The sequence below is a fragment of the Manacus candei genome, unplaced genomic scaffold (assembly GCF_025592945.1).
Source record: "Manacus candei isolate 608988 ecotype Guabito, Panama unplaced genomic scaffold, ASM2559294v1 h1tg000043l, whole genome shotgun sequence".
Classification (NCBI taxonomy): Eukaryota; Metazoa; Chordata; class Aves; order Passeriformes; family Pipridae; genus Manacus; species Manacus candei.
Window position 1 is genome coordinate 18,166,758 of NW_026138091.1, and position 25,681 is coordinate 18,192,438.

Here is a 25,681-nt window from a genome sequence, read left to right on the forward strand (position 1 = left end):
ATTAATCTTATGTATTGTAAAATATATTTCAATATTTTTAAGGGCATTTCTTGCAGAAAGAATATAATTCTTATAGAAACTGCTTATTTTCTCCCTTGTTTTACTACAGATGATCATACTAGGGTTAAATTAGCCCAGCTTGCAGAAAAGGATGGAAAACTGACTGATTACATTAATGCCAACTACGTCGATGTAAGTGTCTTTTTCTGTCTGCCGGCCTATTCATTTGTTAGACTTTTCTGTAAGAAAATTATCTATGGAGATGAATAGATTTAATTTTTAAAAAGGATCACAATGCTACAGATTTTATTAAAAAAAATTTTTCATGGTCCAAGTTAAGCCTAGAAAGTTAAAGCATAGGTAAAACTCCAAATCTTTTTTGAATCCATCTTGATATTGTAGCAGCTGCAGCTTAGTTAAGGGCATTTTGAAACAAAAAATGTTCTGTTACTGAGTCATTTTAGAAGTATTTTTCATCTGAGTGGTTAATTCTTCTGTCTGAGATAATCTCATGAGAAGATGCTATTTGGCTAAGAGCCTCACCAAGGCACCATTACCAGTTTTCATTACCTAGTTATTTACATGTTAATGGTCTTGATTCATTTTTTAAACCACTATTGTAACAGATGTCTCATAATCATTATCATGTCGACATTCTCCCAGAACATGGGCACTTGAACGTGTGTATCCTATTTGTTGGAATGATAAACATTGACATAGCAGTTGTATTCATATGTCATCTGGTACCACAGAGTTTCTGTGATTTGGATAGTTACAAATTTAAAAATGCTTAAAAGCTTTTGTGAGTCTTTAAAAATAGATATATAAAATGTCATGTACTCCTCCCAACCTCCTTTTGCTCATGGACAGTGATTTGACAAGTGTCGTTTGTTATATTTCAATTTAGGGCTACAACAAGCCAAAAGCCTACATTGCAGCTCAAGGGCCACTAAAATCGACAGCAGAAGATTTCTGGAGAATGATATGGGAACATAACGTAGAAGTTATTGTGATGATAACTAATCTCGTTGAGAAAGGAAGGGTATAAGTACCTTTGTCTGTTATTTATTTATCGGATGTTGATAGATTTACCTGTAGCAAACTCCTGACTCTCTTTAAAAAAACTGATTTAGGCATTTATTGAGCAAAGAGCAATAGTTTGTAGTAGCTGCTTGTGCTAGGATTGGCTCTAGAAGTATAAAGTTGAGGATTTGTAGAATGAAACTTAAGAATAGATTCAATAACTCCTTGAAAATACCATGTTTTAACTAAAAAAAAAAGTCTTATACTGAAAAAAGACTTTTCTTATATATGAGTGAAACCTTGTCCCACGTTTGCTAGCAATCGGCTTGCCATAGTTCTCTTTCTCAGGGTTTCTGAGAAAGATCCTGGAAAGGAGAAGAACATAGTGCAGGTGAACTTTTGTGGATGTTCAGTAGCAGCTCCCTGTTAACATCCCGTGGGACCCACAGTTGCTGTCCTACTACATGACTAGATACATGTTTGTCCAGTGAGACAAAATGAGGTCAAACCCCATCACAAGGTGTGTGTTCCTGTGGTCATGTGATGGAAGTACCTTGGGATCACATTAGGAGACATTGCATCACACTTGCCAAACACTGGCAGCAATGCCTAAAATGAATGTAAATCTTGTCATACAACCTATAAAGCATCTATCAGATGATACAGACAGCAATTGCAGAACAAGGGCTGCACTCAAGAGTACCACTTCATTTATAACAGCATGCAATAAACATGCACTCTTCTATTTGACTACCCAACCAAAACACTGGACATCACAGCGCTCTACTCTATATTCTGATCATACAGAGGCTCACTCTCAGCCTTACTGATCATATAGATATATACTCTGCCCATACTATAAACTAATCAAAAGCCACATACAATTCTACTGACTTGAATGTCGTCCTGGTTTTCCTACAGATCATGTTAGTTTCTTTGGTTTTTAGAGTGCCTATAGAATGGCAAGTTCCACATTATTAGAGCCCTTTAATTCTGATAGCATGATTTAAACCTCTTTTTTTTGAGTATTCCAAATAAAGAGCATCTTTGCACAGCCATCTCTCTTTACAACACAAAATAATGTTATTTGTTCTGTACAGAAGATTGTGTCTATTATAAACTGGGTATATTGAGAGTCCCTATATGGTTTTATGCTTGACTATGCTTGACTTAAATTGGAACATTTCAGTTTACTAGTTTGACATTTTGTTTTCTTTTTCTCTGGTTTTCATTTGCTTTCTAACAGAGAAAATGTGACCAGTACTGGCCTGCCGAAGGCAGTGAAGAATATGGGAACTTCTTGGTTACTCAGAAGAGTGTTCATGTACTTGCCTATTACACTGTGAGGAATTTTACTCTTAGAAACACCAAAATCAAAAAGGTTTGTGGCATTCTGAAAACACAAGTGGGCAAAAGGAAATGTTAAAAGGTGCTCAGAATCTTTTTAAGGAAGTTGGTAGCTCTTTGCTGCTGTCTATGTAAAGCTGAGTTCTGTAGGTCTCAGCTGGCCAAGTTGCTTGTCCACTTCAGTTAATTTGACGAGATCAACAAAATGAAAAGACACTGGCCTGTAGTACTGGTGTGATGTAGGACCATCAGGGAAAAAGCACTGTAGAGCTGATGTGGACTTTGCCTGCCTGGTGAGCAGGATGATACATTTGCAGAAAGAGAGTAGCTGGAAGAAAATCTTGTATGAATTGAATTATCTACCTCAGCTCTCCATTTTCCTTTTTAAGGACAGGTGAATCCAGACCTTGTTTTATTGTAATCAGAATCAGCATGCTCTCAGCTCAGCACTGTGATGTTGGTTACTTTGAGGGGGATTCTGAAAACTAAATTTATTCTGGCCACATAAATGTCTGAGGCATTTAGTCTCTCACTTTCCCTGTATAATTAATACATAACATGCAGCATTTACTATCAATGAATTTATTCTGCCTATTTTAGGAAACAATATTTGAATGAGATGACCTACTTTCTGAATGCATCCCTGCCTCTGAGTTGCCATTGAGGGAGGGAGCTTAGAAAAGCAGCCTACACAAGGCTATTTGCCTTATAGATCACTAAAGCTGGGTGAAGTGAATCTTATTCCTTCTGTTCAGCCAACAGAGGAGCAGAGTGGCAGAAAGAGCTGGTGACTCTTAAGAGCGTCTGTAGTTTGTTATCCCTCCATTGCTCTTAATCTTTCTCTGTGGCTTTCTAAGGGACAGTGCCAGGTCATTTCTCCAGTCAGTGGGCAAGTTAATGGGACAGAAGCATAAGCCCTTCCTCTTCTCTTTGAAAGCTGGAATATTCAGAGCCAGGTGGCATGCTTTTAGCTAAACAGGGACAGTTCTAGTTCAACAACTATCAGGTACGGAAATAAAACTATGACAATGTGGGCTGCTTACATGTGGAATTATTTTTCTGTTGCAGGGTTCCCAGAAAGGGAGGTCTAGTGGACGTATAGTAACTCAGTACCATTATACCCAGTGGCCTGACATGGGTGTTCCAGAATATACATTGCCTGTTCTCACCTTTGTGCGGAAGGCGTCACATGCAAAGCGCCACGCCATCGGGCCTGTTGTGGTTCATTGCAGGTGTGGTTTTTACTGCTGTAAGGTTCACTCCACTTTTGTTTTGCAGAAAAAAAGAATTTTTCAGTGGTGGGCTAAGCAAATTTCACTCTCGCATTTAGCAATTCCTGACAGAATAAGATTAATTTCTTAGCAGATATTTTTCTCCTTGGTAAGGCCAACTAATCAACTGTCTGTGCCACTTCTATAACTCTCTGTAAACAAGATGAGGCTGCTCTGCACTGTATTCTTTTTTTTTTTTGCAAAAATGCTTTTACTTTTTTGCACATTTCTATACTACTCTCTTGAATGCTATAAGCTTACCAGATACATATATAGCAAAAATTGTTACCTTTCTGGAAATACATTGTTAGGATGCTTTTGGCTCATGCTTTCTTTGGTGCAGGGATAGTCTGTAATCCTAAGAGGAGCTCTGTCCACAAGAGAAGACTCACTGTATTCCTGTCTGAACTACAACTCTGCTGTTTTTAACATTACTTTGGGCTGTAGCAGTCATTGGAGGAGCATTCTGGGGAATGGTTTGAGGTCTGCATGTGCTGCAGTGTGCAGGCAGGTGTCCTGTCAGTGCTCACTAAAACTGGAAACTCAGGGAGAATTGGTTAAAAAGGGTTTGTAGGTCCTGGAATGACTTCACAATGCCCGTGAAGGACCAGGTTATTGTAAAATATATAAGCAGGTTCTGGTTTTCCACTGTAGTACCTCACCTTTGATGGAACATTTGGAAAGAGAACCTCCTCATGAATTCTGTCCTTCTGGAGCTGACTCTGAGGAAGCCAACAGGTAAAGTCTCCTCACAAATGCTGCAAATGAAGATATTTTATTTGTGGTATGATCTAATCTGACTGAAATCTGTTTTTAGCTTGGAAAATGAAAATTCCACATTTTGTTGTTCTGCTGCTATCTACATCCTGCTTTTTCATGTGAAATTCAAAATAGCCCAAAATGTCAAGTCTGAGATTGCTGAGAGATCAGCAATACATTATGAGTCAATTAAATTGAGTTTTTAAAAAATGAACATTGGTAAGTTGTGTGGCTTCAGTCAGACCTCTCCACTGGGTCATAGGTGTAATTCATCTCCGTCTGTACAGCTTTTAGCTAACCTGATCCCATGCACTATGGAATTTCAAAGGAGTGATCTCATGTTAGAAATGTGACTTTTATTTATCTTTACAGGCTCTATTGAAGACACAGATGATGAGCTTCATTAAACTTATTTTAGCTATTTTTATGTTTTAGTGCTCTCCATGTTTTGTCTTTCATAACAAGTACGGATGGTATCTGGTAATCTTCTTTGTGCCTAACAGTGTATTAATAACCTGGACCTTCCAGTTTCATATAATGTTTATTTAGACAGTTCAATACTGCAATTTGAGCTCACCCTACCTATGCTATGTGCTGCATCTGTGGAAGAAATGAGATGATTGAATTAGCATGTATGGAGTGAGCTTGGATCTGCCTGTAAGGAACCATGCAGACTCTCAAGTTACGTGTACCAGTATACATAACACTCCTTCATAACTTAGAGGGGAATTACAATTGACTAATTCCCACAAATGAATAGATCACAAAAACTGACCTCTTGACCTTGTACTTCCTACCCAGATATTTTATGAAAGTAAAAGGTGGGTTTTAATCTTACAATACAGCTGGTTTTATGCTAAATCAATCAGAGTTCATAACAGGAATAAGTTTATTAACCCTTTCTTTTCCATTTTACCTTTTTAAGAAGACTTTAAACCATTGCTTGCCATCTCTTAGCTGTATCTGGAGAGCACTTAGGCTTTATCCTTTTACAGATATACTCAGCAGCTCTTCCATTTCCTGGGGTTTTCTTCAGTCCAGATCTTTGAAATCTCCTTTATTTGTAATGGGAGGCATAATGCAACTTTCCTTTTAAATTGTGGTTTCAGCACAGAAGAATTTGAGCACATTAACTGTGCCCAAATGCTGACATATGCCACACTTTCTAGGTATACTTGACAAAGTATCCTAAGGAATATCAGAAGTTTGAAAATTGCAGACCTGCAGGAAACCACTTCATTCTATTTCAACCAATAGTTTAAACATCATTTGAGAAAATTATCTTTAGACCTATTCTTGCACAGTGAAAAATATTATTATCAGCCTTGAAGTTTTCACAAAGTATCTATAGAGCAAAATAAATTCATTTGTAAAGGAAAATCTTCCCTACGCAGCAGTTTGTTGAAAAAGCTATGTGTAAGGACCAGTTCTTTTCATTAGTGTTTTACTTCAGGCTCAAGACTATTTTTTTGTTTTATAGTGCTGGCGTTGGAAGGACAGGCACATACATAGTGTTAGACAGCATGCTGCAGCAAATTCAGCATGAAGGGACAATCAACATATTTGGATTCTTAAAACACATACGTACCCAAAGGAACTACTTGGTGCAGACTGAGGTAAGGATGAAATATAAATAGCATGAGATTATTACAAACTATTTCTGTTTGCAGAAGGAGAGATGATGCAGTCTTCTTTTTGGCACCACCAGACAGACTGGCAACCAGTCACCAGGCTGGATTTTCCCGTTTGTTTCCCATGGTTTTATAGAGACATCCTTCTAGGCTTGCTTAGAGCAATGCACTAGAAATTACCTATCTGTTGGTTCTTGTCTGTTTATTAGGAAGGACTCAGAAGGAAGTCTATATAAATCATGCTTCTTGAAGTAGTGCTTTCTTGGCAAGACTTGCATTTTTGCCATGGAGTTTTTTAAGGAAACACCATTGTCAGGTGTTCATCAAACAGTTTACATTAGGGAATAAAACATAGGACAAAAGCTGTTTTAGACAGAAAATTATCTATAGATGCTTTAAACTGAAGATTATATATAGAACAGTGAAAGACCAAGAGAAAACAATAAGGGCAACAGCAGGGCATTTGAAAGTCTGCTTCAGGGTTCAAGAATAGGTGGTTAGATTCCCCAGTGCCTTTCAATAGAATAAAAGGTAATCAACAGCTAGGACACCTGTTCCAAAGGATGTGAGAGAGGAAACAGAGGATAGCTATAGAAACTAGGGGTAGGACTAACTTGAAAATTTGACTCAAGGCTGTGCTTGCATTTTTAATTCTATTCTGTTAACATGAGATATCACAGGTGGTGGGGATTTGGTACTGTATTATATGATATATATATATATGTGTATACATATATATTGCAAGTGTAATTGTCAGTTGTGCTTTTAAATGTGTACTGTCACTGCAAAGGGACAGTTATCACTCTAGGGGATAACATTTGAGAAAGCTCCCCCGTGAAGAAACACTGACCACATCAGAAGTGGCAGCTTAAGCAGAGGTAACCAGCGGAATCTGCAAATGATGAGAGCTCATGTTTGGATTCCTTTTCCTAGGAGCAATACATCTTCATTCACGATGCATTGGTTGAAGCAATACTCAGTAAAGAAACAGAAGTCCTTGAGACCCACATTCATGCCTATGTTAATGCTCTCTTGATACCTGGACCAACGGGAAAGACCAGACTGGAGAAACAATTCAAGGTGAGCTCTCTCAGATAGTAACACAAAAATCTTTATGTTTGCAAGCCTGAATTACTTAAAAGTAGGTATCTCAACACAACTTCCATTAGCTTTCTGAACACAACTTTCATTAGCTGCTGAACCTAAATTCAGATTAATTTAACAAATGCATGCAGTCAGTCGTGACAGAAGAATTATTTGCTTACTCTTAAACAAAGGATCTACAAAAAAAATAGGCCAATAAGTAGATTTTGGAAGATCTAACTATGTACCTTTGCAGGAAGATCTTAAAGGTAAAACAACAGTCTGGAACGATGTCATTGTAGCAATAATGTCATGAGCTATATTGATCAATCAGTGTATTCCCCTCAGTGTACATCACTGGTTAAAGACAGACTCCACCTTCAAAGACATTTTCATTATCTAAGATTCAGGAGTCATTTGAACTGCTAAGAACAGTGAAGAAAAAAATTCTGATGACTTTCTAAGTTGTTTAGCCAGATAACTAGATATCTGTGATAAACAAAGTCTTAAGTTTCTATAAGTTTTTGAATAGGAGTTTATTATATGGTAAAAGCAAGCAGCCGGCTGGGTGACAGAAGTGGGGACAAGTTTCCCAAATCTGCACCCCTACTACAGTGTATATTTGGCATTTATCTTAGCTACTTCTTGCATATTAATTATATCATATACATATACATTTTACAGTTTTTTGCTAAGTATTTAATATATGGGTTTTCTTACAGCTAAAGCTAAATGGTTATCTTTACAAGCGGTCATAATTCATGCATTCTTGGACAAACAGGCGCCTAAAAGATTTAAAGTTCTACCATATTTTATTCTTAGGATAGTAGGGAGGTTTTAGGGCCCCTTGACCTTGTAAGGGTCTGTTTTATTTCTTTATGGGGGTGTAATTAAGTTTTACAATCCGCTTGTTTTATTTTGATGTAATCACTCATTTGTTTCATGAATCACAATTATTTATCACAATACCTAAAGTTAAGAGAGACACTGAACCTGCAATATGTGCACCCTTCTGTTTAGTGCAACCTGTGAAAGAATGGCTTTTATCTAGTTACCTGAGTTCTTTTACATTTCATTGTTTCAGCTACTGAGCCAGTCTAACACACAGCAGTGTGATTATTCAACTGCACTCAAACAGTGTAACAGAGAAAAGAACCGAACTTCATCCATTATTCCTGGTAAGTTTGTTCAAATTGTCTTCTCTGGGTGGCAAAATATTTATGAACCTCGTGTGTCAAACCTTCAAAATTTCCTCAACAAGAACTGAAGACATTTGCATTTGTGTGGAACAATGTTCTGTAAAGTACTTATAATGAAGAAGTGATTTAGGAATTACACATAGAAAAACAAAATAGATGGCTGGATAGCACTTCAGTGTTGAAGATTGATGGAGCTTAGTGTTATCATCGCTGTGAGATATGTGAAATAATCGCTGTAATGTTATAAGAGTCATTGCAACATACTTACTGATTCATAACTTTTTTTTACAGTGGAAAGATCTAGAGTGGGTATCTCATCACTGTCTGGTGAAGGGACAGACTACATCAATGCTTCCTATATTATGGTAAGTCAGTTAACATATTGGTGAAAAATAATGCATAGCTGTTTTCAGAGCTGCCATGTGTCTGAGTTAGGGTGGCACAATCCTGATTTTGAAAGCTCCTTTCTTCCATTATTCACTCTGCCTGAAAGAGTTACTTCCCCCAGGAAATACTATTACCATTATTACTGGGTTTAAGTTTTGTTAAGTGCATTGCATTTTAACAATCTGTAGAAATAGAAATCCCATCATAGTTTTAAAACCTGGTAAAGCTAAATGCCGCCTATGGAAGGATCTTGTGAGATAAACTAAAAGTGTTAACTAACAAGTTAGTTTTTAATGGCTGTACTGTGATTTGCCTTCCTACCTGCTCATCTTACAGAGCCTTTGCAACTAGCATAGCCCAAGACACCATAGCTCATCAGCTTTCCATTATCTTTTGTTCTCTGGGTTTTCTTCAACATTTTGCCCTTCATTAGGTGAGAGGGAGGAGTTAATGCCTCCTGGACATTCAGGAAAGAGATGGGAAAGCTCTCTGCAGTGGTATATGTACATGATCCTTCATCAGGTGCATTAATGCAAAGGAACTCTCTTTTGTGGTAAGAAGTTAATTTGAGACATCTGTACAAATTAAGAAACTGCTTGGAATTTTTGCAGATCTTTCATGTATTCTTATATTTGTTTCAGGTAGTCAGCTCCTCTGAGTTGGCCATTCGAGTCTCCTCTGCCTCTTTTATCCTTTTTTTTTATATTTTTTTTTTAGGTTTTAAAAATTATTTCAGTGTAATTGAATTTATTCCTTTCATGTGGAAAACACTGCAATGGAAATTTTTTTTCCTAATATTTGCAGGAAGCCAAAGAAGACAAAATTATGCAACGTATTTTCTAGACTTCTGGTCCACTAGAAGCTTCCTTTAAGCATTAATAGTTGGGCATCAATTCTGAGCCTGTTGATTTTTTTTTTTTGCAGGGTTATTATCAAAGTAATGAATTCATTATTACCCAGCATCCCTTACTACACACTATCAAGGATTTCTGGAGAATGATATGGGACCATAATGCCCAGCTAATAGTCATGCTTCCTGATAGCCAGAATATGGTGAGTTTCGTGGCTGACGGTTATGAGTTTATGCATGAATTTTACTAGTATTACCATTTTGAAATATGCAAGACATGAGAAAACAACTTGGATTTTGAAAAAAAAAAACAATTAAAAATTAGCAATATTGAATTGAGTGTAAAATCCCCAAGCAATCTAGTGGAAATCTAGGGATCCTTATCTGGGCAGATTGTGATTGGCACGAGAGCCAGGAGCAATGGTGGCCAAGCATTCCCTCACATATGAAAGAAGCCCCTGGGGAGCGTGAGTGGCCAGGACCGCTGCCAGCAGTGTGGGCACACAGGGCCTGGGGTGGCAGTTCATGCAGAAGAGTGTGCAGGAAGGGCACTGAAGCCCTGCCAGCTTGACCAGGGAGCAGTGGTATCAACCTAGCATACAACTGTTGTCTTTCTGAGCTCTGCATTCACCTCGACTGGAATCCTACTCTACCCTCCCTGAAACACATCTGACAGGCAGACAGGACACATGGCAGGGAGGTTTCCCTATCCATCTGACCATTTTGGTCATTCAAACTATTATAGGATTTTCTTAAATAAAAAACAACTCTTTTCATCATTTCTGCTGTCAAACAGAAAGGATGCTCTTATGGGAACTTCAGTCTGCACTTTCAGATAATCCCAAGACCACTCAAGTGCTGCCTGCAGGCTCCTATGTTACAGTATACCAGCTAAGTTTATCCTGTGGCCATGGCCTGTGCACTGCACAGCAAAGCACAGGACAGCCTGAAGGCCAGGCTGGATGCATGGCACAGTGTAGCACAGCAAGTTGACTGCTATGTGGATCCACAGTTGGTCTTTGGTCAGGATCACTACAGAGATGTCTGAAAACCATCACTTGCCATGATTGTAATCCTGATCAAGTTTTGATTTGTTGGTTTAAATCTAGTTGGCTGGATTGATAATATATGACACAGTATTTATTATGATGGATTTTGTATTTTAAGAGCTCAACATTACTTATCTTTGTGTCTCCTTTTTCTTTTTTTCTGGAGGCTGAAGATGAATTTGTATACTGGCCAAACAAAGATGAGCCTATAAACTGTGAGACTTTCAAAGTCACTATGATTGCTGAAGAACACAAGTGTCTGTCTAACGAGGAGAAGCTCATAATCCAAGACTTTATTTTAGAAGCTACACAGGTAACACTGTCATAAACATATAACTTGATTTGTTAAAGATAAGGCCTACATTTTGTTACATTTTCTATGGTAAATGAGTGATAAAAACCCATGCCCTAGAAACACCCCTGGGGGAAGTAACCTCTGTAGGTAATATGATCACATTCCAACTTCCACAGCAGCGGGATTCTGTATCTGGAGGCGGGAGCCAGTCTTGACCAGGGTGAAGGAAAAGAATAAAGACAATAGTTTACAAAATTGATTTATGTTTGTTGTTTTTTTTCTCGTTTAGGATGACTATGTACTTGAAGTGAGGCATTTTCAGTGTCCAAAATGGCCAAATCCTGATAGTCCTATTAGTAAAACTTTTGAACTGATCAGCATCATCAAAGAGGAAACTTCCAACCGTGATGGGCCCATGATTGTACATGATGAGTAAGAACTGCAGCTTTCTGTTTGTTTTTCTGTAGAACCATCATTTCACCTCATTTAGAGTGAAAGCTGCTGAAACAAGGCATGAAGTCTGCACTTAACAGCAGTGCTGCTGCTTCTGTTTCAGCTGCATCAAAAAGAGAAACATTTTTATTGCATCATACTTCATTTCAATTTTATTATTGCCATACTTTGGATAGTTATCAGGTAGGACATTGGAAAGGAAATCAGTCAGGACCTCATTTTCTTACTAAAAGAAGTAAGGCTGTTTAGATGAGGCACCTTACCTTTCTCCAGCTGTTCAATAATGGCAAAAAATACTGAAATGTTGAAATACTGAAGGACCCAAGGCCTTCAAGATTTGGTTAGAAGGGGATTGTAGAAAAATAACTCTAAGAAATTGTAGCCAGGTGCCATGAAAGTTTTGTTAAGCCACTGCTGGGCAGACCTATTTCAGAAATTGCAAAGATCACATGACAGAAATTCATCTTATCTGTTTACCCTGGATTTTGTATTTTCTCCATCTGTAAAACTTGATTCAGTGTCTAGAGATTTCTGGTTTTTTACTTTACAAAGGCATGGAGGGGTGACAGCAGGAACTTTCTGTGCATTGACAACTCTGATGCATCAACTGGAAAATGAGAATTCAGTGGATGTTTACCATGTAGCGAAGATGATAAATTTGATGAGGCCTGGAGTCTTTACAGACATTGTAAGTAATAGGCAAAATGTGTGCATTTTTTCCCTATATGTGACATTTTTAGTTCTAGATCTTAGAGCAACATTACTGAACCACTAACATCTTAGTTTCTGCATGAGTTATTCAAAACTGTCTTCCAGAGGTGCTGTAGTGGACCTGCTGCCTATTCAAAACAAAAAATTTCCTGTGAAAACCTATTTTGTGGTTATCAAGTGGTGATATTCAAAATGTGCAGAGCTGCTACCATGATCATAAAATCTGTATTATGTCATGTAAACTAAGGTTTTAATTTATCAGGAATAAATCTGTGCTCCAGGTAGACCCTAAAGTAGTTACCTTAGTTTTCCACTTCAGGATGGACCTTGATCTTTCATGATCTGTTGAATTGTCACTTGACACCATTGTCACTGTGCCTGCAGGAAGGAAAAAAAATGTGAGAAGAATAAAGTATAGTACATAAGAATTACTTGCTAAGGCAGTGTCCTACAAATTAAAATTCATCACAGAAATAAAAATTATGAATCCCACCTCTTTGGTCATATCATTACACACCCGACTGCTAGAGTTACAAATGAGTGTAATAAGGAGAACACCTTAGGAGTAAAATGTTTGGGTTAGCATTATCCAATTTTTGACAGCAAAAACAGAACATAACACAGGATTGACAAATGTGTCCACACCTTGCCCTGCCTGGGTAGCCCAGAGTGAGGAGACTGGCAGACAATGGAGTGAAAGTGGAACTCTTTCCACCTCAGAAGAACCATCAGGACATTTCACTCCTTTTTCCCCAGGATCCTAGAGCAAATACCTAGGTCCTTTATCTTAGATTCCAGATTCCCATCCTCTTACTGCAAATTTTCAAATTTGTGGCTCTTTCTACCCCATATCTCTCAACCCAAGCTAATAGTTCAGACCCCAAATCCCACGCTATTTAGTCTGTCTTACTGTTCCACACTTCTTCCCTCACAGAAATTCTTTATCCTTATATACCCAAAATATTCCTCTGCCCTTTCAGAGCATCCACTGCCAGCACAGCCTTTGCTGTGCCTGCTCTCCCTGCACAGACCATCCCAACTGTTTCCTCATTCCCAGCCCACACTGCAGTCCAGCTGGCTTCTGGCACTCCCCATTTCCCATGCATCCAACTGAGATCCTCTGCCCCTTCTTGGACAGTGGCCTCCTTGATGAATCTTCTCACAGTCTTGTCTGTCTTTCTACTTCTTATTCCTGGCAGGATCTTCAAAAACAGGAACAGTAACTGCAAGCACCAAAAAGAAAAAAGAAAAGAAAAAATCTTCCTGGATAGAATTCAGATGACAAAAAATTACAAAAAAAGCCAACAGGCAAACAGTAGCCCAAATTCTTACCCCAGATTTGTAACTGACTTTAACAAGGATCAGATTCAGCATATAATATTTCTTTAAAAATACAGCTTTCTCCCCTACCTGTACTATATTCCCATCATGTACAGGGGGAATCATTAGTCATAAAATCAATAAAGCTGCTAAGTAAGTAACATAATAAATTGTGGAGCACAGTTGTGCTCCATGTGCACAGATGTGTGACTGATACATCAGCTGTTAATTAATTTTGACTGTATCCTCTTTTCTTCTCCAGGAACAGTACCAGTTTCTGTACAAAGCTATTCTCAGCCTTGTCAGCACAAGGCAAGAAGAAAACCCTTCAGCATCTATGGACAGTAATGGCTCAGCTTTACCTGATGGAAATGCAGCTGAAAGTTTAGAATCTTTAGTTTAATTAACACATCAAATTAAATGTACACATCAATACATCACACCAGTCACACCTGTAGTTTACCATTATTATTTTCAGTTTTATACTTTGGGTGGGGAAAATCTGTGCAGTCTCTCTATATATAATCACATCCCAACCGTTGCTCAAACCAACAATCTTTTCTGTTACATACAACTTTACTGTGGAACTCTTATCATTAACAATGTGTGCCTTTTCTTGAAAGATTACTTGTAATACATTGTTATGTCTGGACTAACTTTTACAGTGTTTCTAAGAATTGAATTGTGGTATGATTTTTTCAGTATTAGTTTTTTGATTTATCTGGCTTTACTTTTAACTTAAAATTATCATATTTATAGATGTTAGGGAATCCTCAATTACAAACATGCAATGGGTTTAGTATTTGATCTATTTGCTGTATTTATAACAATTTACATTTGCTAGAAATATAACTTTTAATATAGTAGAATGTAAATAAAATACTGTTCTACATAACATTCAGCATTTTAAGACTTCTATTAGACATTTAGAATAGTAATCTGATACTTACTGTAAATACTGCTACTTCTGTAGTGATCCATGGACCAAATTTATATTTATAATTGTAGATTTTTATATTTTACTACAGAGTCAGTTTTCTAGTTCTGTGTAATTGCCTTGTTAAAAAGTTGTAGTCAGTATGTTTTTATTTTAACAAAGTCTTCTGATATATAATTGTGCATCTTAAGCAATTTACCTTCATATAGCTGCATGTGATTTTAACTTTTTGTGGGAACTAGAAACCACTTGTTTTGAAATGAGAAGTTTTTATGAGAATAACACTGTATTTGGCATTGTTAAATTGTTTTTACCTATGGCATTGCAAAAAATAAATATAAATATTACAGTCTGTGCTGAGCAGTCTTTCATGTACAGTACAGTACACTATACTTCCACACAGTCTTCACTGTCATGTAGGAGAGCTTTTACTTACAAGAATAAGGACTTATCACTGACCTGCAGGCGGCTGCACTTCCCATGGAATCTGCAAGTTCAGGAGACACTTATGGAAAACTTTCATATTATTTAATCTCTGCTCCACTCCCACCTGTACCCTCAGTGCCCACATTAGCTCCTTCTTTGGCCTCTCCTTGCTCATCTCCCAGTCTGGTCACTCACAGGTTAATGGGCTATCCCAGGCCTCCCGATTGCCTTAGCTGCCCCCTCCCAAGACTTCTCCATGCTGACTGTTTCAGATCATTCATTCAGCTGCTGAGCTCTTTGCTGCCTCCTTTGGCAAGGCAACAGTCAAACTCTGGGAAGCAATAGAGCAAGTAGTCACTGAAAGAACAAAAAATGTTTCAAGTTGGCCACTCAATTATTTTCTGTAAGCTTCTGAACTCAGAAAAGATAGTTGATTGTACTGAAGGTTGCAGCACCGAGGAGGCTGGAGGAGAATAACATATCTCTTTGTAGATAAACAACCTTCTTACCTAATTACCTTCATGGGTCTTAGTTTTCTTACAGCCATATCCAAATGTGTAATGTCAGATGCTGCCACTTAGATCATCTCAGCCATACATGGTACTACCAACAGTTCCCTAGTATTTCTGGCCTTTCAAGCTTTTCTTTCCAGAATGTCTCCAGCAGAGCTTGGCCTTCCCTCACATAACTCCCCATGAACCACCTGTGTGGTGTCATTCTTCTTAAAACCTGCCAGCTGCTTGCTCTTGCCTCTCCAGCAGCTTCCCCTCTGATGCCCAGCAGTTTCTCAGGATCTGTGCAGGTGGTTCAGCCTCAGGTCAGGGGGTCTAAGCCACGTGCCTGCAGATAGCAGTACTCATCTCTTTAGTTCAAAGCCATAATTAGTTCATGGAATAACTCAGAGGGAACCTACTTTTCTGAGGCAGGACATCTTTATTCAAAATATAAAATATAAAAATTTTACAACTTTTTTTTCCCTGTGGTCCTTGCCATGCCTGCATATTTGCCAATTCTGAAGTTCAGGAAGAACAGGCTGATATATGACTCCTAAGTGCAAGCAAACATGTGATGTATCCCTAGCTGAGTTAAATGCCTTTGAAGAATAGGATCTAGAATTATTTTCTTATAATATTTGTGGGGTTGGAGGGGGTGACAAGAGTTAAAAATGTACAGAATGGGTGCATTGTCCCAAATGATACACATTTTTGTAAGACTGTTGAATTACACATACACATTCTTCACAGTGTTCAGGCACAAAGTTGGTGCAGACAAAGGTGTTTAATGGTTGTGCTTTGAGAAAGGGAGTATCTTCTTTTTCCAAGTGGCCTGAGGGTTCTTTACCAGTTCCTTTACAGCACTTAGGTTGGCTGACACACTCCATTTGCACATCTGGTCTAACAGGGACAGTGATATTATACAGATTTGCTTTCTCATTCAAAAATTATACAATTTTTGATTTCCTAATCCCTAGGGGTGCCTGTACGAGAGAAATTATTTGTGATTTTATGGCTATTTTCAAATCATATTCCATAACCTTATTAGCAGATACTATACTTCTGCATGTTAGCACACAACAAGAGGGACTATAGTGATCATGTGCTATTTCTTCAGCCTTTTCTTTTAAAGAAAACTGGCTTGTTGCCTCACATATCAAAATAAAAAGCATGAAATTATTTTCTATTAATGTATTTACAGTTTCATACAGGTGTATATAAAAAGTAAATTTTAGGCAAATTAATTCTACTATGTTTTTCAAGCCACTATGGACCAAAAGCAAAAAAGGCCTCCTCCTTCCTAAAATCCAATCTTGATATAACTGTTCCTTTCAACCTAAATATTTTGCAGACATTTTAAATTTATAATCCAAGGAATCAGCTGTCAGTCAAGGTTTCTTCTAGATGTTTGTAATCACATTCATCATCTTAGCATGCTGACAAGTTATTTAAAACATAAGTGCTTAGGATAATCTCTTTACTCACACATATTGGTTCTGATCTAGAAAAAAATAAGAATCGTAAAAAAAAATCTTCTATAATCTTCAACTGTGATGGATTACAGATTTTAATAAATGCGTGTCAGTTCGTCTCTCAGACAAAAGCCATATTCTAATTAATTTTTTTTCTTGTAATCCAAGCTACAGACTCAAAAGACACATAGTCCGCCTTTTCAAACTGGGTCAAGTGTGGAGAAGATGTTATGTATCTCCTGCAAGAAGTAAGATATTAATAAACAACATCAGTTTAAGATCTATTTTTTTTTTTACAAAGCTCCAAGTCATGTGTGACAAGGAAAACTTGATTAGTGGGCTTTCTCCTAAGAAATCATAGGTGAGTAGAGGCTAAAAAAAAGATAAAAAAAAGAAAACAAGTAATTTACTAATACCAAACATCACCAACTTTTTAGTGATTGTGATGTTGAGATTTAATACTTGTGGAAAAGCCTTACAATGATCAGTAATAAGTGATCAACAGGAGTCATACAAACTCATTGCTATCAGTACAACAAATTAGCTAAAGACCTTAGTATGGACTTCGAAGATCAGTTGACAAAATTAGTTAGCAATGTTTATCACAGTTTTTTTATCACAGTGCTAGGACAATGAGTAATTTCAGATGGGTTGAAATTTTCTGTGGTAAACACTTACTCCAAGATGAGTTTAGGAAAGTTAAACTTGTTCCTCTCTTAATTGTTCTGAAGCATAAGCAAAGCAGGGCTGGGGAGAAGAGGAGCAATATTGTGTTGTTGTGGTTAAAAACAGAAACAAAGACACAACTACTAGCTGGGTCTCAAGTGTCTTGTGTTACAGTCTTAGTTTTCACTATTTCCCTGCAGCAAGCCTCAGGTCTGACCATCCACTTCTCACAGGTTTGTGCTTTGTTGGATTAGGATCTTTCAAAGGGACAAGAGGGAAGACAAATCTCTCTCAGAACATTTGACCACGTTATGACTACTCCCTCTGTTTCCAAATTGCACTCTTTCCTTCCAGAGCTAAACTAAGTGGGCAATAAAACCTTTTGGTTTATGGAATTTATTTTCTTTTTTCAGGAAAGTCACAACTCTTACACTGTAATTTATACAGAGTGTATTTGAGATGATCTGATTTGCCTTGATAAATTCTGCTGGACACTCAAAGCTAAATTTCTTTTTTTTTCCCCTCCTCTTCTTAGTTTTCCAGCATAATCAATTATTTGATTGATTTTTTTCCACCTTAAACTATAGCCCATTTTTTTCCACCTTAAACAGCTACTGTGCTATGAGCTTACTCCCTTTGTCCAGCAGTGCCACTTTCGTACTCCAGTCCCTCAAAGGGATATAATTCTCCCCTGTAGGAATATCTGAGGCTGACAGAGTGTGAAACAGAGGCAAGAAAGGCAGCCTGAGTGTAATGGGGCTCGAGCACCTCATCTCAGGAAGAAACTGGGATCTTACATGTCATGAAGAGCTGGCACTAGCATAAATTCCAAAATGAAAAAATGACAGACAACCTGTCCCTTGGAGCCTGATGTGAACAAAGATCTTAAGAGCCTTTTGGCCCAGGCAGTGATAGTGAAGCCACGTATTCAGCTAAGCAAGGCCCTCAAGCTGAGACAGGCTGTGAGACACCACGCTTTCATGCCTTCCTGGGGCACAGGGAGATATCATACATCTACTGTTCTGCAGCTTTCCAGTTTAGTAGTTGTCCTTGTGCCCAAGAACAAAACTTACTAAGCAAAATTAATCTATTAAGATTATAGCTGAAAATGATGTCTATATACAGGTATACCTATGTATATATGTATATAATTATATAGATGGGGATGCTTAAACAATTCCTGAAGAATCTTCTCCTGTGTGTCTAGCAAGAAGTATGCCAACATATTTCATGCACATAGAAAATGTGTAGACATCCTTTCAATATAACCATCTATGTGAAAAACCAAATCCCATTCATGTACATCTCATTAGACTGTAAAGATGACATGACAACAAAACAGAGGATTTCAAATTTATTTTTCAAGCAATCTTGTGTATTAGATATAATTATCTTTCCAATAATATGCAAAGAGAACTGAGAAGTATAATCTTCATACAAAAAGAAGAATAATAAATTCATTTAAGTCTAAATGTAGAAAACAAAATGCAGCATTGCACTGGGAAACAGAAATATACTTCGATACAAAATGTTTCAAAAATAGTAGCAGTGTTTCTTGAGGGAAACACTGTAGTGCTCATTCTTTAGTGCTCTAAAAATATTAGATACTTCTAAAATTCCAATTTTCTTTGCATACTGCATTTCCAAGGCAGAAAAGCAAGTACAGTGCATGCACATATACAGAGTCACAACTCCATGGTTGTGTATTTGGGAGCTAAGGGGGGATCAGAGAATTCTAAAGTAAAATCCTGGTCTGACCAAGCACTGGGTTGGAAGGGACCAGCAGATACAAGTATAACTTTAATCCTTAGCTGTAGGTCTTTAATCTACGTGGAGCTGCCTACACCATCCATACAACAGACCAACAGCCTGTAAGGTCAGTGAGAAGTGAAACAACTTTGTGGGGCCAGGATTTCGTCCAGTATATGCATGGCACTGTAACGGAATTTCATCTGATATATGCATGGCACTTTAACAGAATCCAAATTTGACATGACAAAAGCATTCAATGGTTCAGTATTCTCTTTGAGAATAATACTCTGCCCTTCATTCTTCCTTCTCCCTTTGGATCCTTTCACCTAACTATTGCAGCTGCTACTTCATTGCATTTACACAAAGAAAATCCAAATCCTGAGTAGCAAAATTTGGAGATCAAAACTTGAATTATTGTTATGGCTGCTTTTCCTACTGTGCAAAACAACACCTGGAATTCCATCACCTCAGAACTGTAATTACAGCACTATGGTTCTCAGGAGGTAAAAGGCTGTGCTTTTATCAGCAAAGTGCACTTGTGAGCAAAGTTGAAAGCAGACAGCTTCCAGCATCAGTATTCAGCTTTAGAAAAGGGAAGTTCTAGGCAGCTGCACAGGTACCAGTGCAAATACTATCTGCCCCCAGCATTACACCTCACAGACCTAACTGTGAAGTTTAGGCCATGCTTGCATTGCAAGGTGGTATAGAAATCCCTAAGCAAAAGCCAGAGAAGCAGCCCTGAACTGGAAGGAGGCAACTGCTGCTTTGTTACAGAGAAGCTGCACTTGGGCTAAAGTTCAATTCTGGACTGATGTGACTAAACTGCAGCTAGAGGGGGGCAGACACATCTGTGCAGCACAGCACTCAGCAGCAAGTGAGCTGGCCCACCAGCAAACTCCCATCAGTCTAAAGTGGCACTGTACTGAGTAGTATGCAAAGGCTCCCAAATGAATACTTGAAAAGCCTGATAGCAGAAGGGCAGAAGCTAACTTAAAATGTGGCAATTAAAAATTCTAAGCCTATTGCATTTCAAAGCTGCATATACAACACAATCTATTCCCTTTGTAACAGTACTTAACCTGGACAAGGCACATAGTGTAAGTGGAAGGACTAAACATCATTTGGAGCAGCTTCTAACCACATTAACTGTTGTATTTCTGTATTAACTGTAGAATGCCCTTCCTAGCTGCCTAGCTAAATGTTAATGTCCTCTCTCCACAGCACAAGGCAACACAAAACAGCAGGTATTTCAACATATTGCAACCAGCTTCCACCCTGTAACAGGAAAGGGTATGGGGAGGAAGCTTGCTTTAAACTTCCTCCCTCCTCCAATTAATTTAAATTTACACTCATTATAAATGGATTAAAAAAATATTAAGATCTAGGTTTGAAATATTTAAGAACTGAACATTTTTAAGATTTAACAGGTTCTTATTTGCTAGTAGTGCAGAATTTCTAAACTATTTCTTGCATATTGTTATTGTGAAAATATTCAAAAATACTGTTAAAGGGGAAGGAACAATCAGACTTAAAATTTTAAATATCACTTTCATCTCCATTATTCTGAAAAATTTTTACCACATGAACAAGCAAACTTCATCAATGGAATTCATTAACTAGAATTTTCCACCAAAAGAGAACCCACTAATAGATACATCTTTCAGCTTAAATTTGTCTTAATAACCCTATACAGCTGGAAGATACACTATAACCAAAAAAAAAAAGAAAAAACAAACCCAACCCTTCCAAGATATTTTAGAAAAAGATCTAAGGAAAGATCTGATCGATGCTGAAACGCGTACATGAAAGCTTATCAATTTTCAGAAGAAAATACCAAAATTCATGAGTATCTACAGTTTCTACATCAAAGCAGGTTTTATGGAAGGCAACATCTGTATATGAAACGGCAGGTGCTGCCTTTAGCTGGTTCAAATTGAGATTCTTAAAGGGGTGGCAGAGGTTGGAACCAAACAAAGCCAAGACCTGGTTAAATCCACTGCTTCCAGTTACTGTTTGATAACACTGTGAGTACTGTACACAATGCCTTCTGCCCGAACACGTTCAAGTATTGGTCCATAAACATTCTTCGTCAAGGGTATAACCATGCCTTTGGCAACTATTTCACCTGAAATAAAGGTAGAAAAAACCCAGTGAGTTAGCCCAGAGTTAGGGCTCTACTAGGTTTACTCAGCAAGGCTTTGGTAACTTCAGCGTGGGGCTTCTGAGGGCAAGATCAGGGTTGCTGTGCTGGACTTGGCCAGCTCCAACCGCAGGGCACAGCTGAGCCCCTCAGCCACAGATACAGGGAAAATGTATTTAAGAAAGAGCAAGACACTGAACAGCAGTGAGGAAAGAAGTGTGAGAAACAGCCTTGCAACACCAATGTCAGATCATGAGTGGGAGGAGGTGCTCCAGACACTGGATCAGAGTGTGATGAAGACTCTGCTGGAGCAGAGGAAAAGTAAGAGGAAGGAGCAGCAGAGAGAAGCAGTTATGGACTGATCACAGTCCCCATTTCGCAGCTCCCTGCACTGCTCAGGAGAGAGAGAAGAAGTTGAGAAGTGAATGGAAAAGTGAATTTGAGCCTGGGAAAAGCAAGTTGTTGTTTTAATTTGTCTCTTTTTTTGCATTATTGAAACCCATTTAATTGGAAATAAATTTTCTCCCAAGTTGAGCCTGTTTTGCCTATGACAGTAAAGAGTAAGTCATCTCTGTCTTCATCTCAACTTACGAGCTTTTTCATCTTGTTTCCTCCCCATACTGTTGAGAAGGAGGAATGACAGAGTGGCTGAGTCTGGCGGTCAGTCAAGGGCAACCCAAATGCAAAGATTAATATGCAATTATATAAATTTTCATTTTTTTTCTTTTTGCATATATTTAAACATGCAGATCTATCAATCCTGGCATTAGATTCTCACACAGCATCACTACTGTATCAAAAATAAGGAAAAAAAGTTTGGAACACATTGTGGCATACACAGCTTGAACTTAATTCATAGAGCTGTGACACAGCAGTTAGGTGAAAAGCATCTAAACCTTAAAAATTTGAGTTGCTGGGACTTTTTAAAATAAGAACAACAACAAAAAACCCATAGTTTTGCTCATTTTGGTTAGCCATGAGAGGAGCAATGTTCTAAAGATTAAATGCAAGCACAGGGAAATAATATTATTTCTTTCAACACAGTAATGACTAGGAAGTTTTCTTGTTTATATATATACAACATGATCAGATAAGCTTCAAATTTTGTCAATCCCGAAACTAGCTAGTTTGTTCAGCACAGGTGTATGTTAACCTGTTTCACTGTGGCATAATCAATTGTAATTTATCATGCTAAAGGTTTCCTCTACACCAGTTTAAGATTAAATTGCTTAAAATCTTTATGGATTAAGTAGGAAATTAAGACTTGTCACTGAACAACCAAACATGCAGATTAAAAATTCCTGTAAAGAAGACAGGAAGATTCTGATAAATTTAAAAAAAATATACATGTATACACTTCAGAAAGACTATATATCTGCTTTTTACAGCAGAAAGATACAGAGGGTTGCAATACTGTTACTGAAGTCAGAATAGCCACTTACCATCTAGAACCATCTTCGCAGCAATAGCCGTGGGGTATCCTACTGTTTTAGCCATTGCAGAATGTCCTTTGTTATCGCCATAGACAACCAGATCAACAAATTTGTCTTCCAAATGACCAGAAGGATGCCTGAGACCTATTTCATTTCTCATAATAATCATATCTCTCTCTCCAGTACCTAAGAGAAAAGCGCACAAACTGTATTTCAGGTACATCAAGATGAGATTCCTGAGGAGCCAGGCACTACACATGGACAGCATGTGTATCAAGGAAGTGACTGAAGGCAAGGACTATTAAGGAGGACAGAATACTAAGATGAAACTGAAAACATAACAGGGAAAGAAAAGGATAAATTGGAGAAGTAAAGAACATCACAATACATTAAAAACCCTAACATGAAGGTTTATTGATGAAGGTGAGCAAACTAATCTAACTATGGCTGATAAAAGATATGGACTTGCTCCACTCAAACACATGAGAATAATTTCTCACATACCAAAGGGCAACTTCATCTCCATATGCTTTGCAAGAGCCCCCACAATGGAATCTGCTGCTGGAACTTGTTCATCTCCCAATAAACCTAGCCTGGCAGAAAAAATGAGAAAGGCTTATATCATTGCCTATCAACAGCTTCATCTCAGTTTTATAATTTCCAGCTTGTTCAGCATACCAGTTTAAGTCTCAACATGAACCAAAATGACTAGAATTGCAAACATTTTATTTTTTTTTAAAACATCAAAAATCACTGGAACATTTTTACCATTCTACTGCCTCCAGCTGACTTTTGTCCTTTTCCAGTTTGCTAAATACAGCTTCTTTAAGAACATGGTGCTCAACAGGAGACTTAATTCCAACCAGTTTGCACATGAGCTCTTTCTGCATTAAAAAAAAAAAAAAACAGTTCATGAAGATATTTGTTCCCACCCCTTTTCAGTCAAGGTTTTGGGAACCCACTGCTCCACTAAGCTCAGTTAAAATTCAGGACTTCTGACAAGACAGGTTATGTGTAAGGGAAAGTGAGAAAGTGTGAAAATCTTAATCACGGCAGGTGAGAATAGGGCCTATCTTTTTGTAAAACACTTTGTACCCCACCCCTCAGCTGCTTCCCCCTACTTTTTAGTCTTATCAGTTCCTCTGGCAGTACAGAAAGAACATAGAAATCTGCATAAACAAGGAACAGTGGGAGGATGTAACGATGAAAAAGAAGACACCTGGAGACTGCCAGGAACTTAAGGATATGATATCTTTCAGTTGGATTAGAAATGAAAAACGTCCCTCTCAAAATGAAGGAAACAGACTGATGAGATGAACAAGGCTCTGGAAATCCTGGAAGTATTACCAAAGAGCTTTCTTAAGATTTTTTGCATATCTGAAGGCCATTACTTAGATGTTAATTAATGCTTCCTTCATTCACAGCAAGACAGATAATAAAGAGAGCTATAAGCAAGATATGAAGCAAGAAAGAACTGCAGAGTCTCTTTAGAAGCTCAGGTTGGCCTGAGCTTCCCAGGCAGAGGAGATAAAGGGAAACTACCAAAATGTAAAAACCTTGCTAAGTCAATGTTTGCAGTGAGAGTAATGAGTTTATAGTTATTTTCACAGATTACATAACACTGTATACTTATTCACTGAGGCTAGAAAGACTAGCCTCAAACTGAACCCTAAAATTCAAACTGGACAAAAATTATCAAAAAAAAAAGGTAATTCTCATATGGCTGTCCAAAAACTCCTTGAGTTTGGGAAAATGAGAACTACTGTAAGTTAGTCAGAGACAAGGAAGACTTTGCCCTCTTGAACTTCTGCTTTCTTGGTTCCGAGAACAATCAAGACATTCTTAACTGGAAATAATGACGTCATTGGAAAAATACTGTGTTGTCCTCAGACCATTACACAGCACAAGCCTGGTGTCTTTTTTCAGATTAGTGCTTAAAAAAGCACAAAGATGAAGACAGATCTGAATTTTGTTCACCTGAGTAATGAACAGTTATTCTCTCAGGGGCTTGCAAAAGGGAAGACAATTTTTCTCAGAAGGCAGACAAACAGACCTGGTAAGTAATAAGTTCTCTTTACCCCATATTGAAATATGAAATTCCCTGCTTTCTCCACAGAGCCAACCAAAATGTTGATTGTTGTCAAACGTAACAGCAGCACATCAGAGTCATGCCTTGGCTGCGATAAAGATGAAGGCAACCAAAATCAAGACAGAAAAGCAGCATAACAGAAGACATAAAAAATGCTGTATAGAGTTTTAACAGAAAAATAATATTTTAATATACTCCTTTATGCATGATCTCTTATTTCTTGATGCCCTAAAACATACTTTTACACTGAAGATCATGTGCCAGTACTGATATGGACACTGCAAACTCACAGCGCTGAGGGCTAGACTCTGAGTAACAGAAAATTTAAGATAATTCATAAAGACATGGCCATGGTTTTGTCTAGCTAAGTCCTGAAAGCCCCCAATGTCAGAGATTCCAAAGTCTCTCAGGGAACCTGTTCCAGCACTATATTACATTCCTACTGAAGAAAGTCTTCGAATTTCCAGGAACAAAAATCAGAGAAGACCAGGATGCAATACAAGATTCAGAAATGCTAAGTACATCCAAGCCTAGCAGTAAGAAAACTATGGATAAAATAGAGGAAAGGCAGAGTAATCAGAGTAACTTACCCAGGTTAGAGGTGGTGTGGTTGAGCTTAGCAAAGGGTAAGGATCTGGGTTAATTAATCCTAGTTTTACAAAGCCTCCCATAGTTTTGGAGTATCCCTGAAATAAAAAAATAACATTGTTAAATATAATAAACACTCGAAAATGAGGTATTTCTCCTTCGTTTGAATGTAATGATAGACAAAACCATGGCAGTGTTAAGTGTTATTCTCTTGGCAAGTTAGCCACAAAAAGTCAGTGCCAGTGGGGTTACTGCCTTTTCCAGGCCCTCTCCACCCCTTCCCTACTTTTCAATACCCTCTTTAAT

At 37.9% G+C, this 25,681-nt stretch overlaps 2 protein-coding genes across 13 annotated transcripts in view; one reads left to right on the forward strand and one right to left on the reverse strand.

Annotated features, from left to right (window-relative positions):
• Window positions 1-14,667, forward strand: part of PTPRZ1 (protein tyrosine phosphatase receptor type Z1) — a 138,850-nt gene extending 124,183 nt beyond the window's left edge. For 3 of the 5 annotated variants that reach the window (XM_051795351.1, XM_051795352.1, XM_051795353.1), the window contains 13 exons: window positions 110-192; window positions 908-1,042; window positions 2,270-2,404; window positions 3,439-3,602; window positions 5,881-6,016; window positions 6,965-7,111; window positions 8,199-8,292; window positions 8,605-8,678; window positions 9,625-9,753; window positions 10,766-10,912; window positions 11,184-11,326; window positions 11,900-12,035; window positions 13,641-14,667. In XM_051795351.1, the coding sequence (XP_051651311.1) occupies window positions 110-192; window positions 908-1,042; window positions 2,270-2,404; window positions 3,439-3,602; window positions 5,881-6,016; window positions 6,965-7,111; window positions 8,199-8,292; window positions 8,605-8,678; window positions 9,625-9,753; window positions 10,766-10,912; window positions 11,184-11,326; window positions 11,900-12,035; window positions 13,641-13,781 (1,664 nt within the window). In that variant the 3' untranslated portion in view covers window positions 13,782-14,667. Of the gene's footprint in view, window positions 1-109; window positions 193-907; window positions 1,043-2,269; window positions 2,405-3,438; window positions 3,603-4,295; window positions 4,380-5,880; window positions 6,017-6,964; window positions 7,112-8,198; window positions 8,293-8,604; window positions 8,679-9,624; window positions 9,754-10,765; window positions 10,913-11,183; window positions 11,327-11,899; window positions 12,036-13,640 lie in introns of all 5 variants that reach the window. The other 2 variants (XM_051795349.1, XM_051795350.1) reach the window with 1 other exon arrangement.
• AASS (aminoadipate-semialdehyde synthase) overlaps window positions 1-25,681 on the reverse strand; it is a 49,623-nt gene that overhangs the window by 2,268 nt on the left and 21,674 nt on the right. For 2 of the 8 annotated variants that reach the window (XM_051795436.1, XM_051795429.1), the window contains exons 20-24: window positions 25,378-25,473; window positions 23,467-23,582; window positions 23,203-23,291; window positions 22,708-22,884; window positions 19,197-21,250 (exon numbers count right to left, since the gene is read on the reverse strand). In XM_051795436.1, the coding sequence (XP_051651396.1) occupies window positions 21,132-21,250; window positions 22,708-22,884; window positions 23,203-23,291; window positions 23,467-23,582; window positions 25,378-25,473 (597 nt within the window). In that variant the 3' untranslated portion in view covers window positions 19,197-21,131. Of the gene's footprint in view, window positions 1-10,746; window positions 11,451-12,359; window positions 13,282-14,774; window positions 14,803-19,196; window positions 21,251-22,707; window positions 22,885-23,202; window positions 23,292-23,466; window positions 23,583-25,377; window positions 25,474-25,681 lie in introns of those variants that run through there. The other 6 variants (XM_051795431.1, XM_051795435.1, XR_007905884.1 and 3 more) reach the window with 5 other exon arrangements.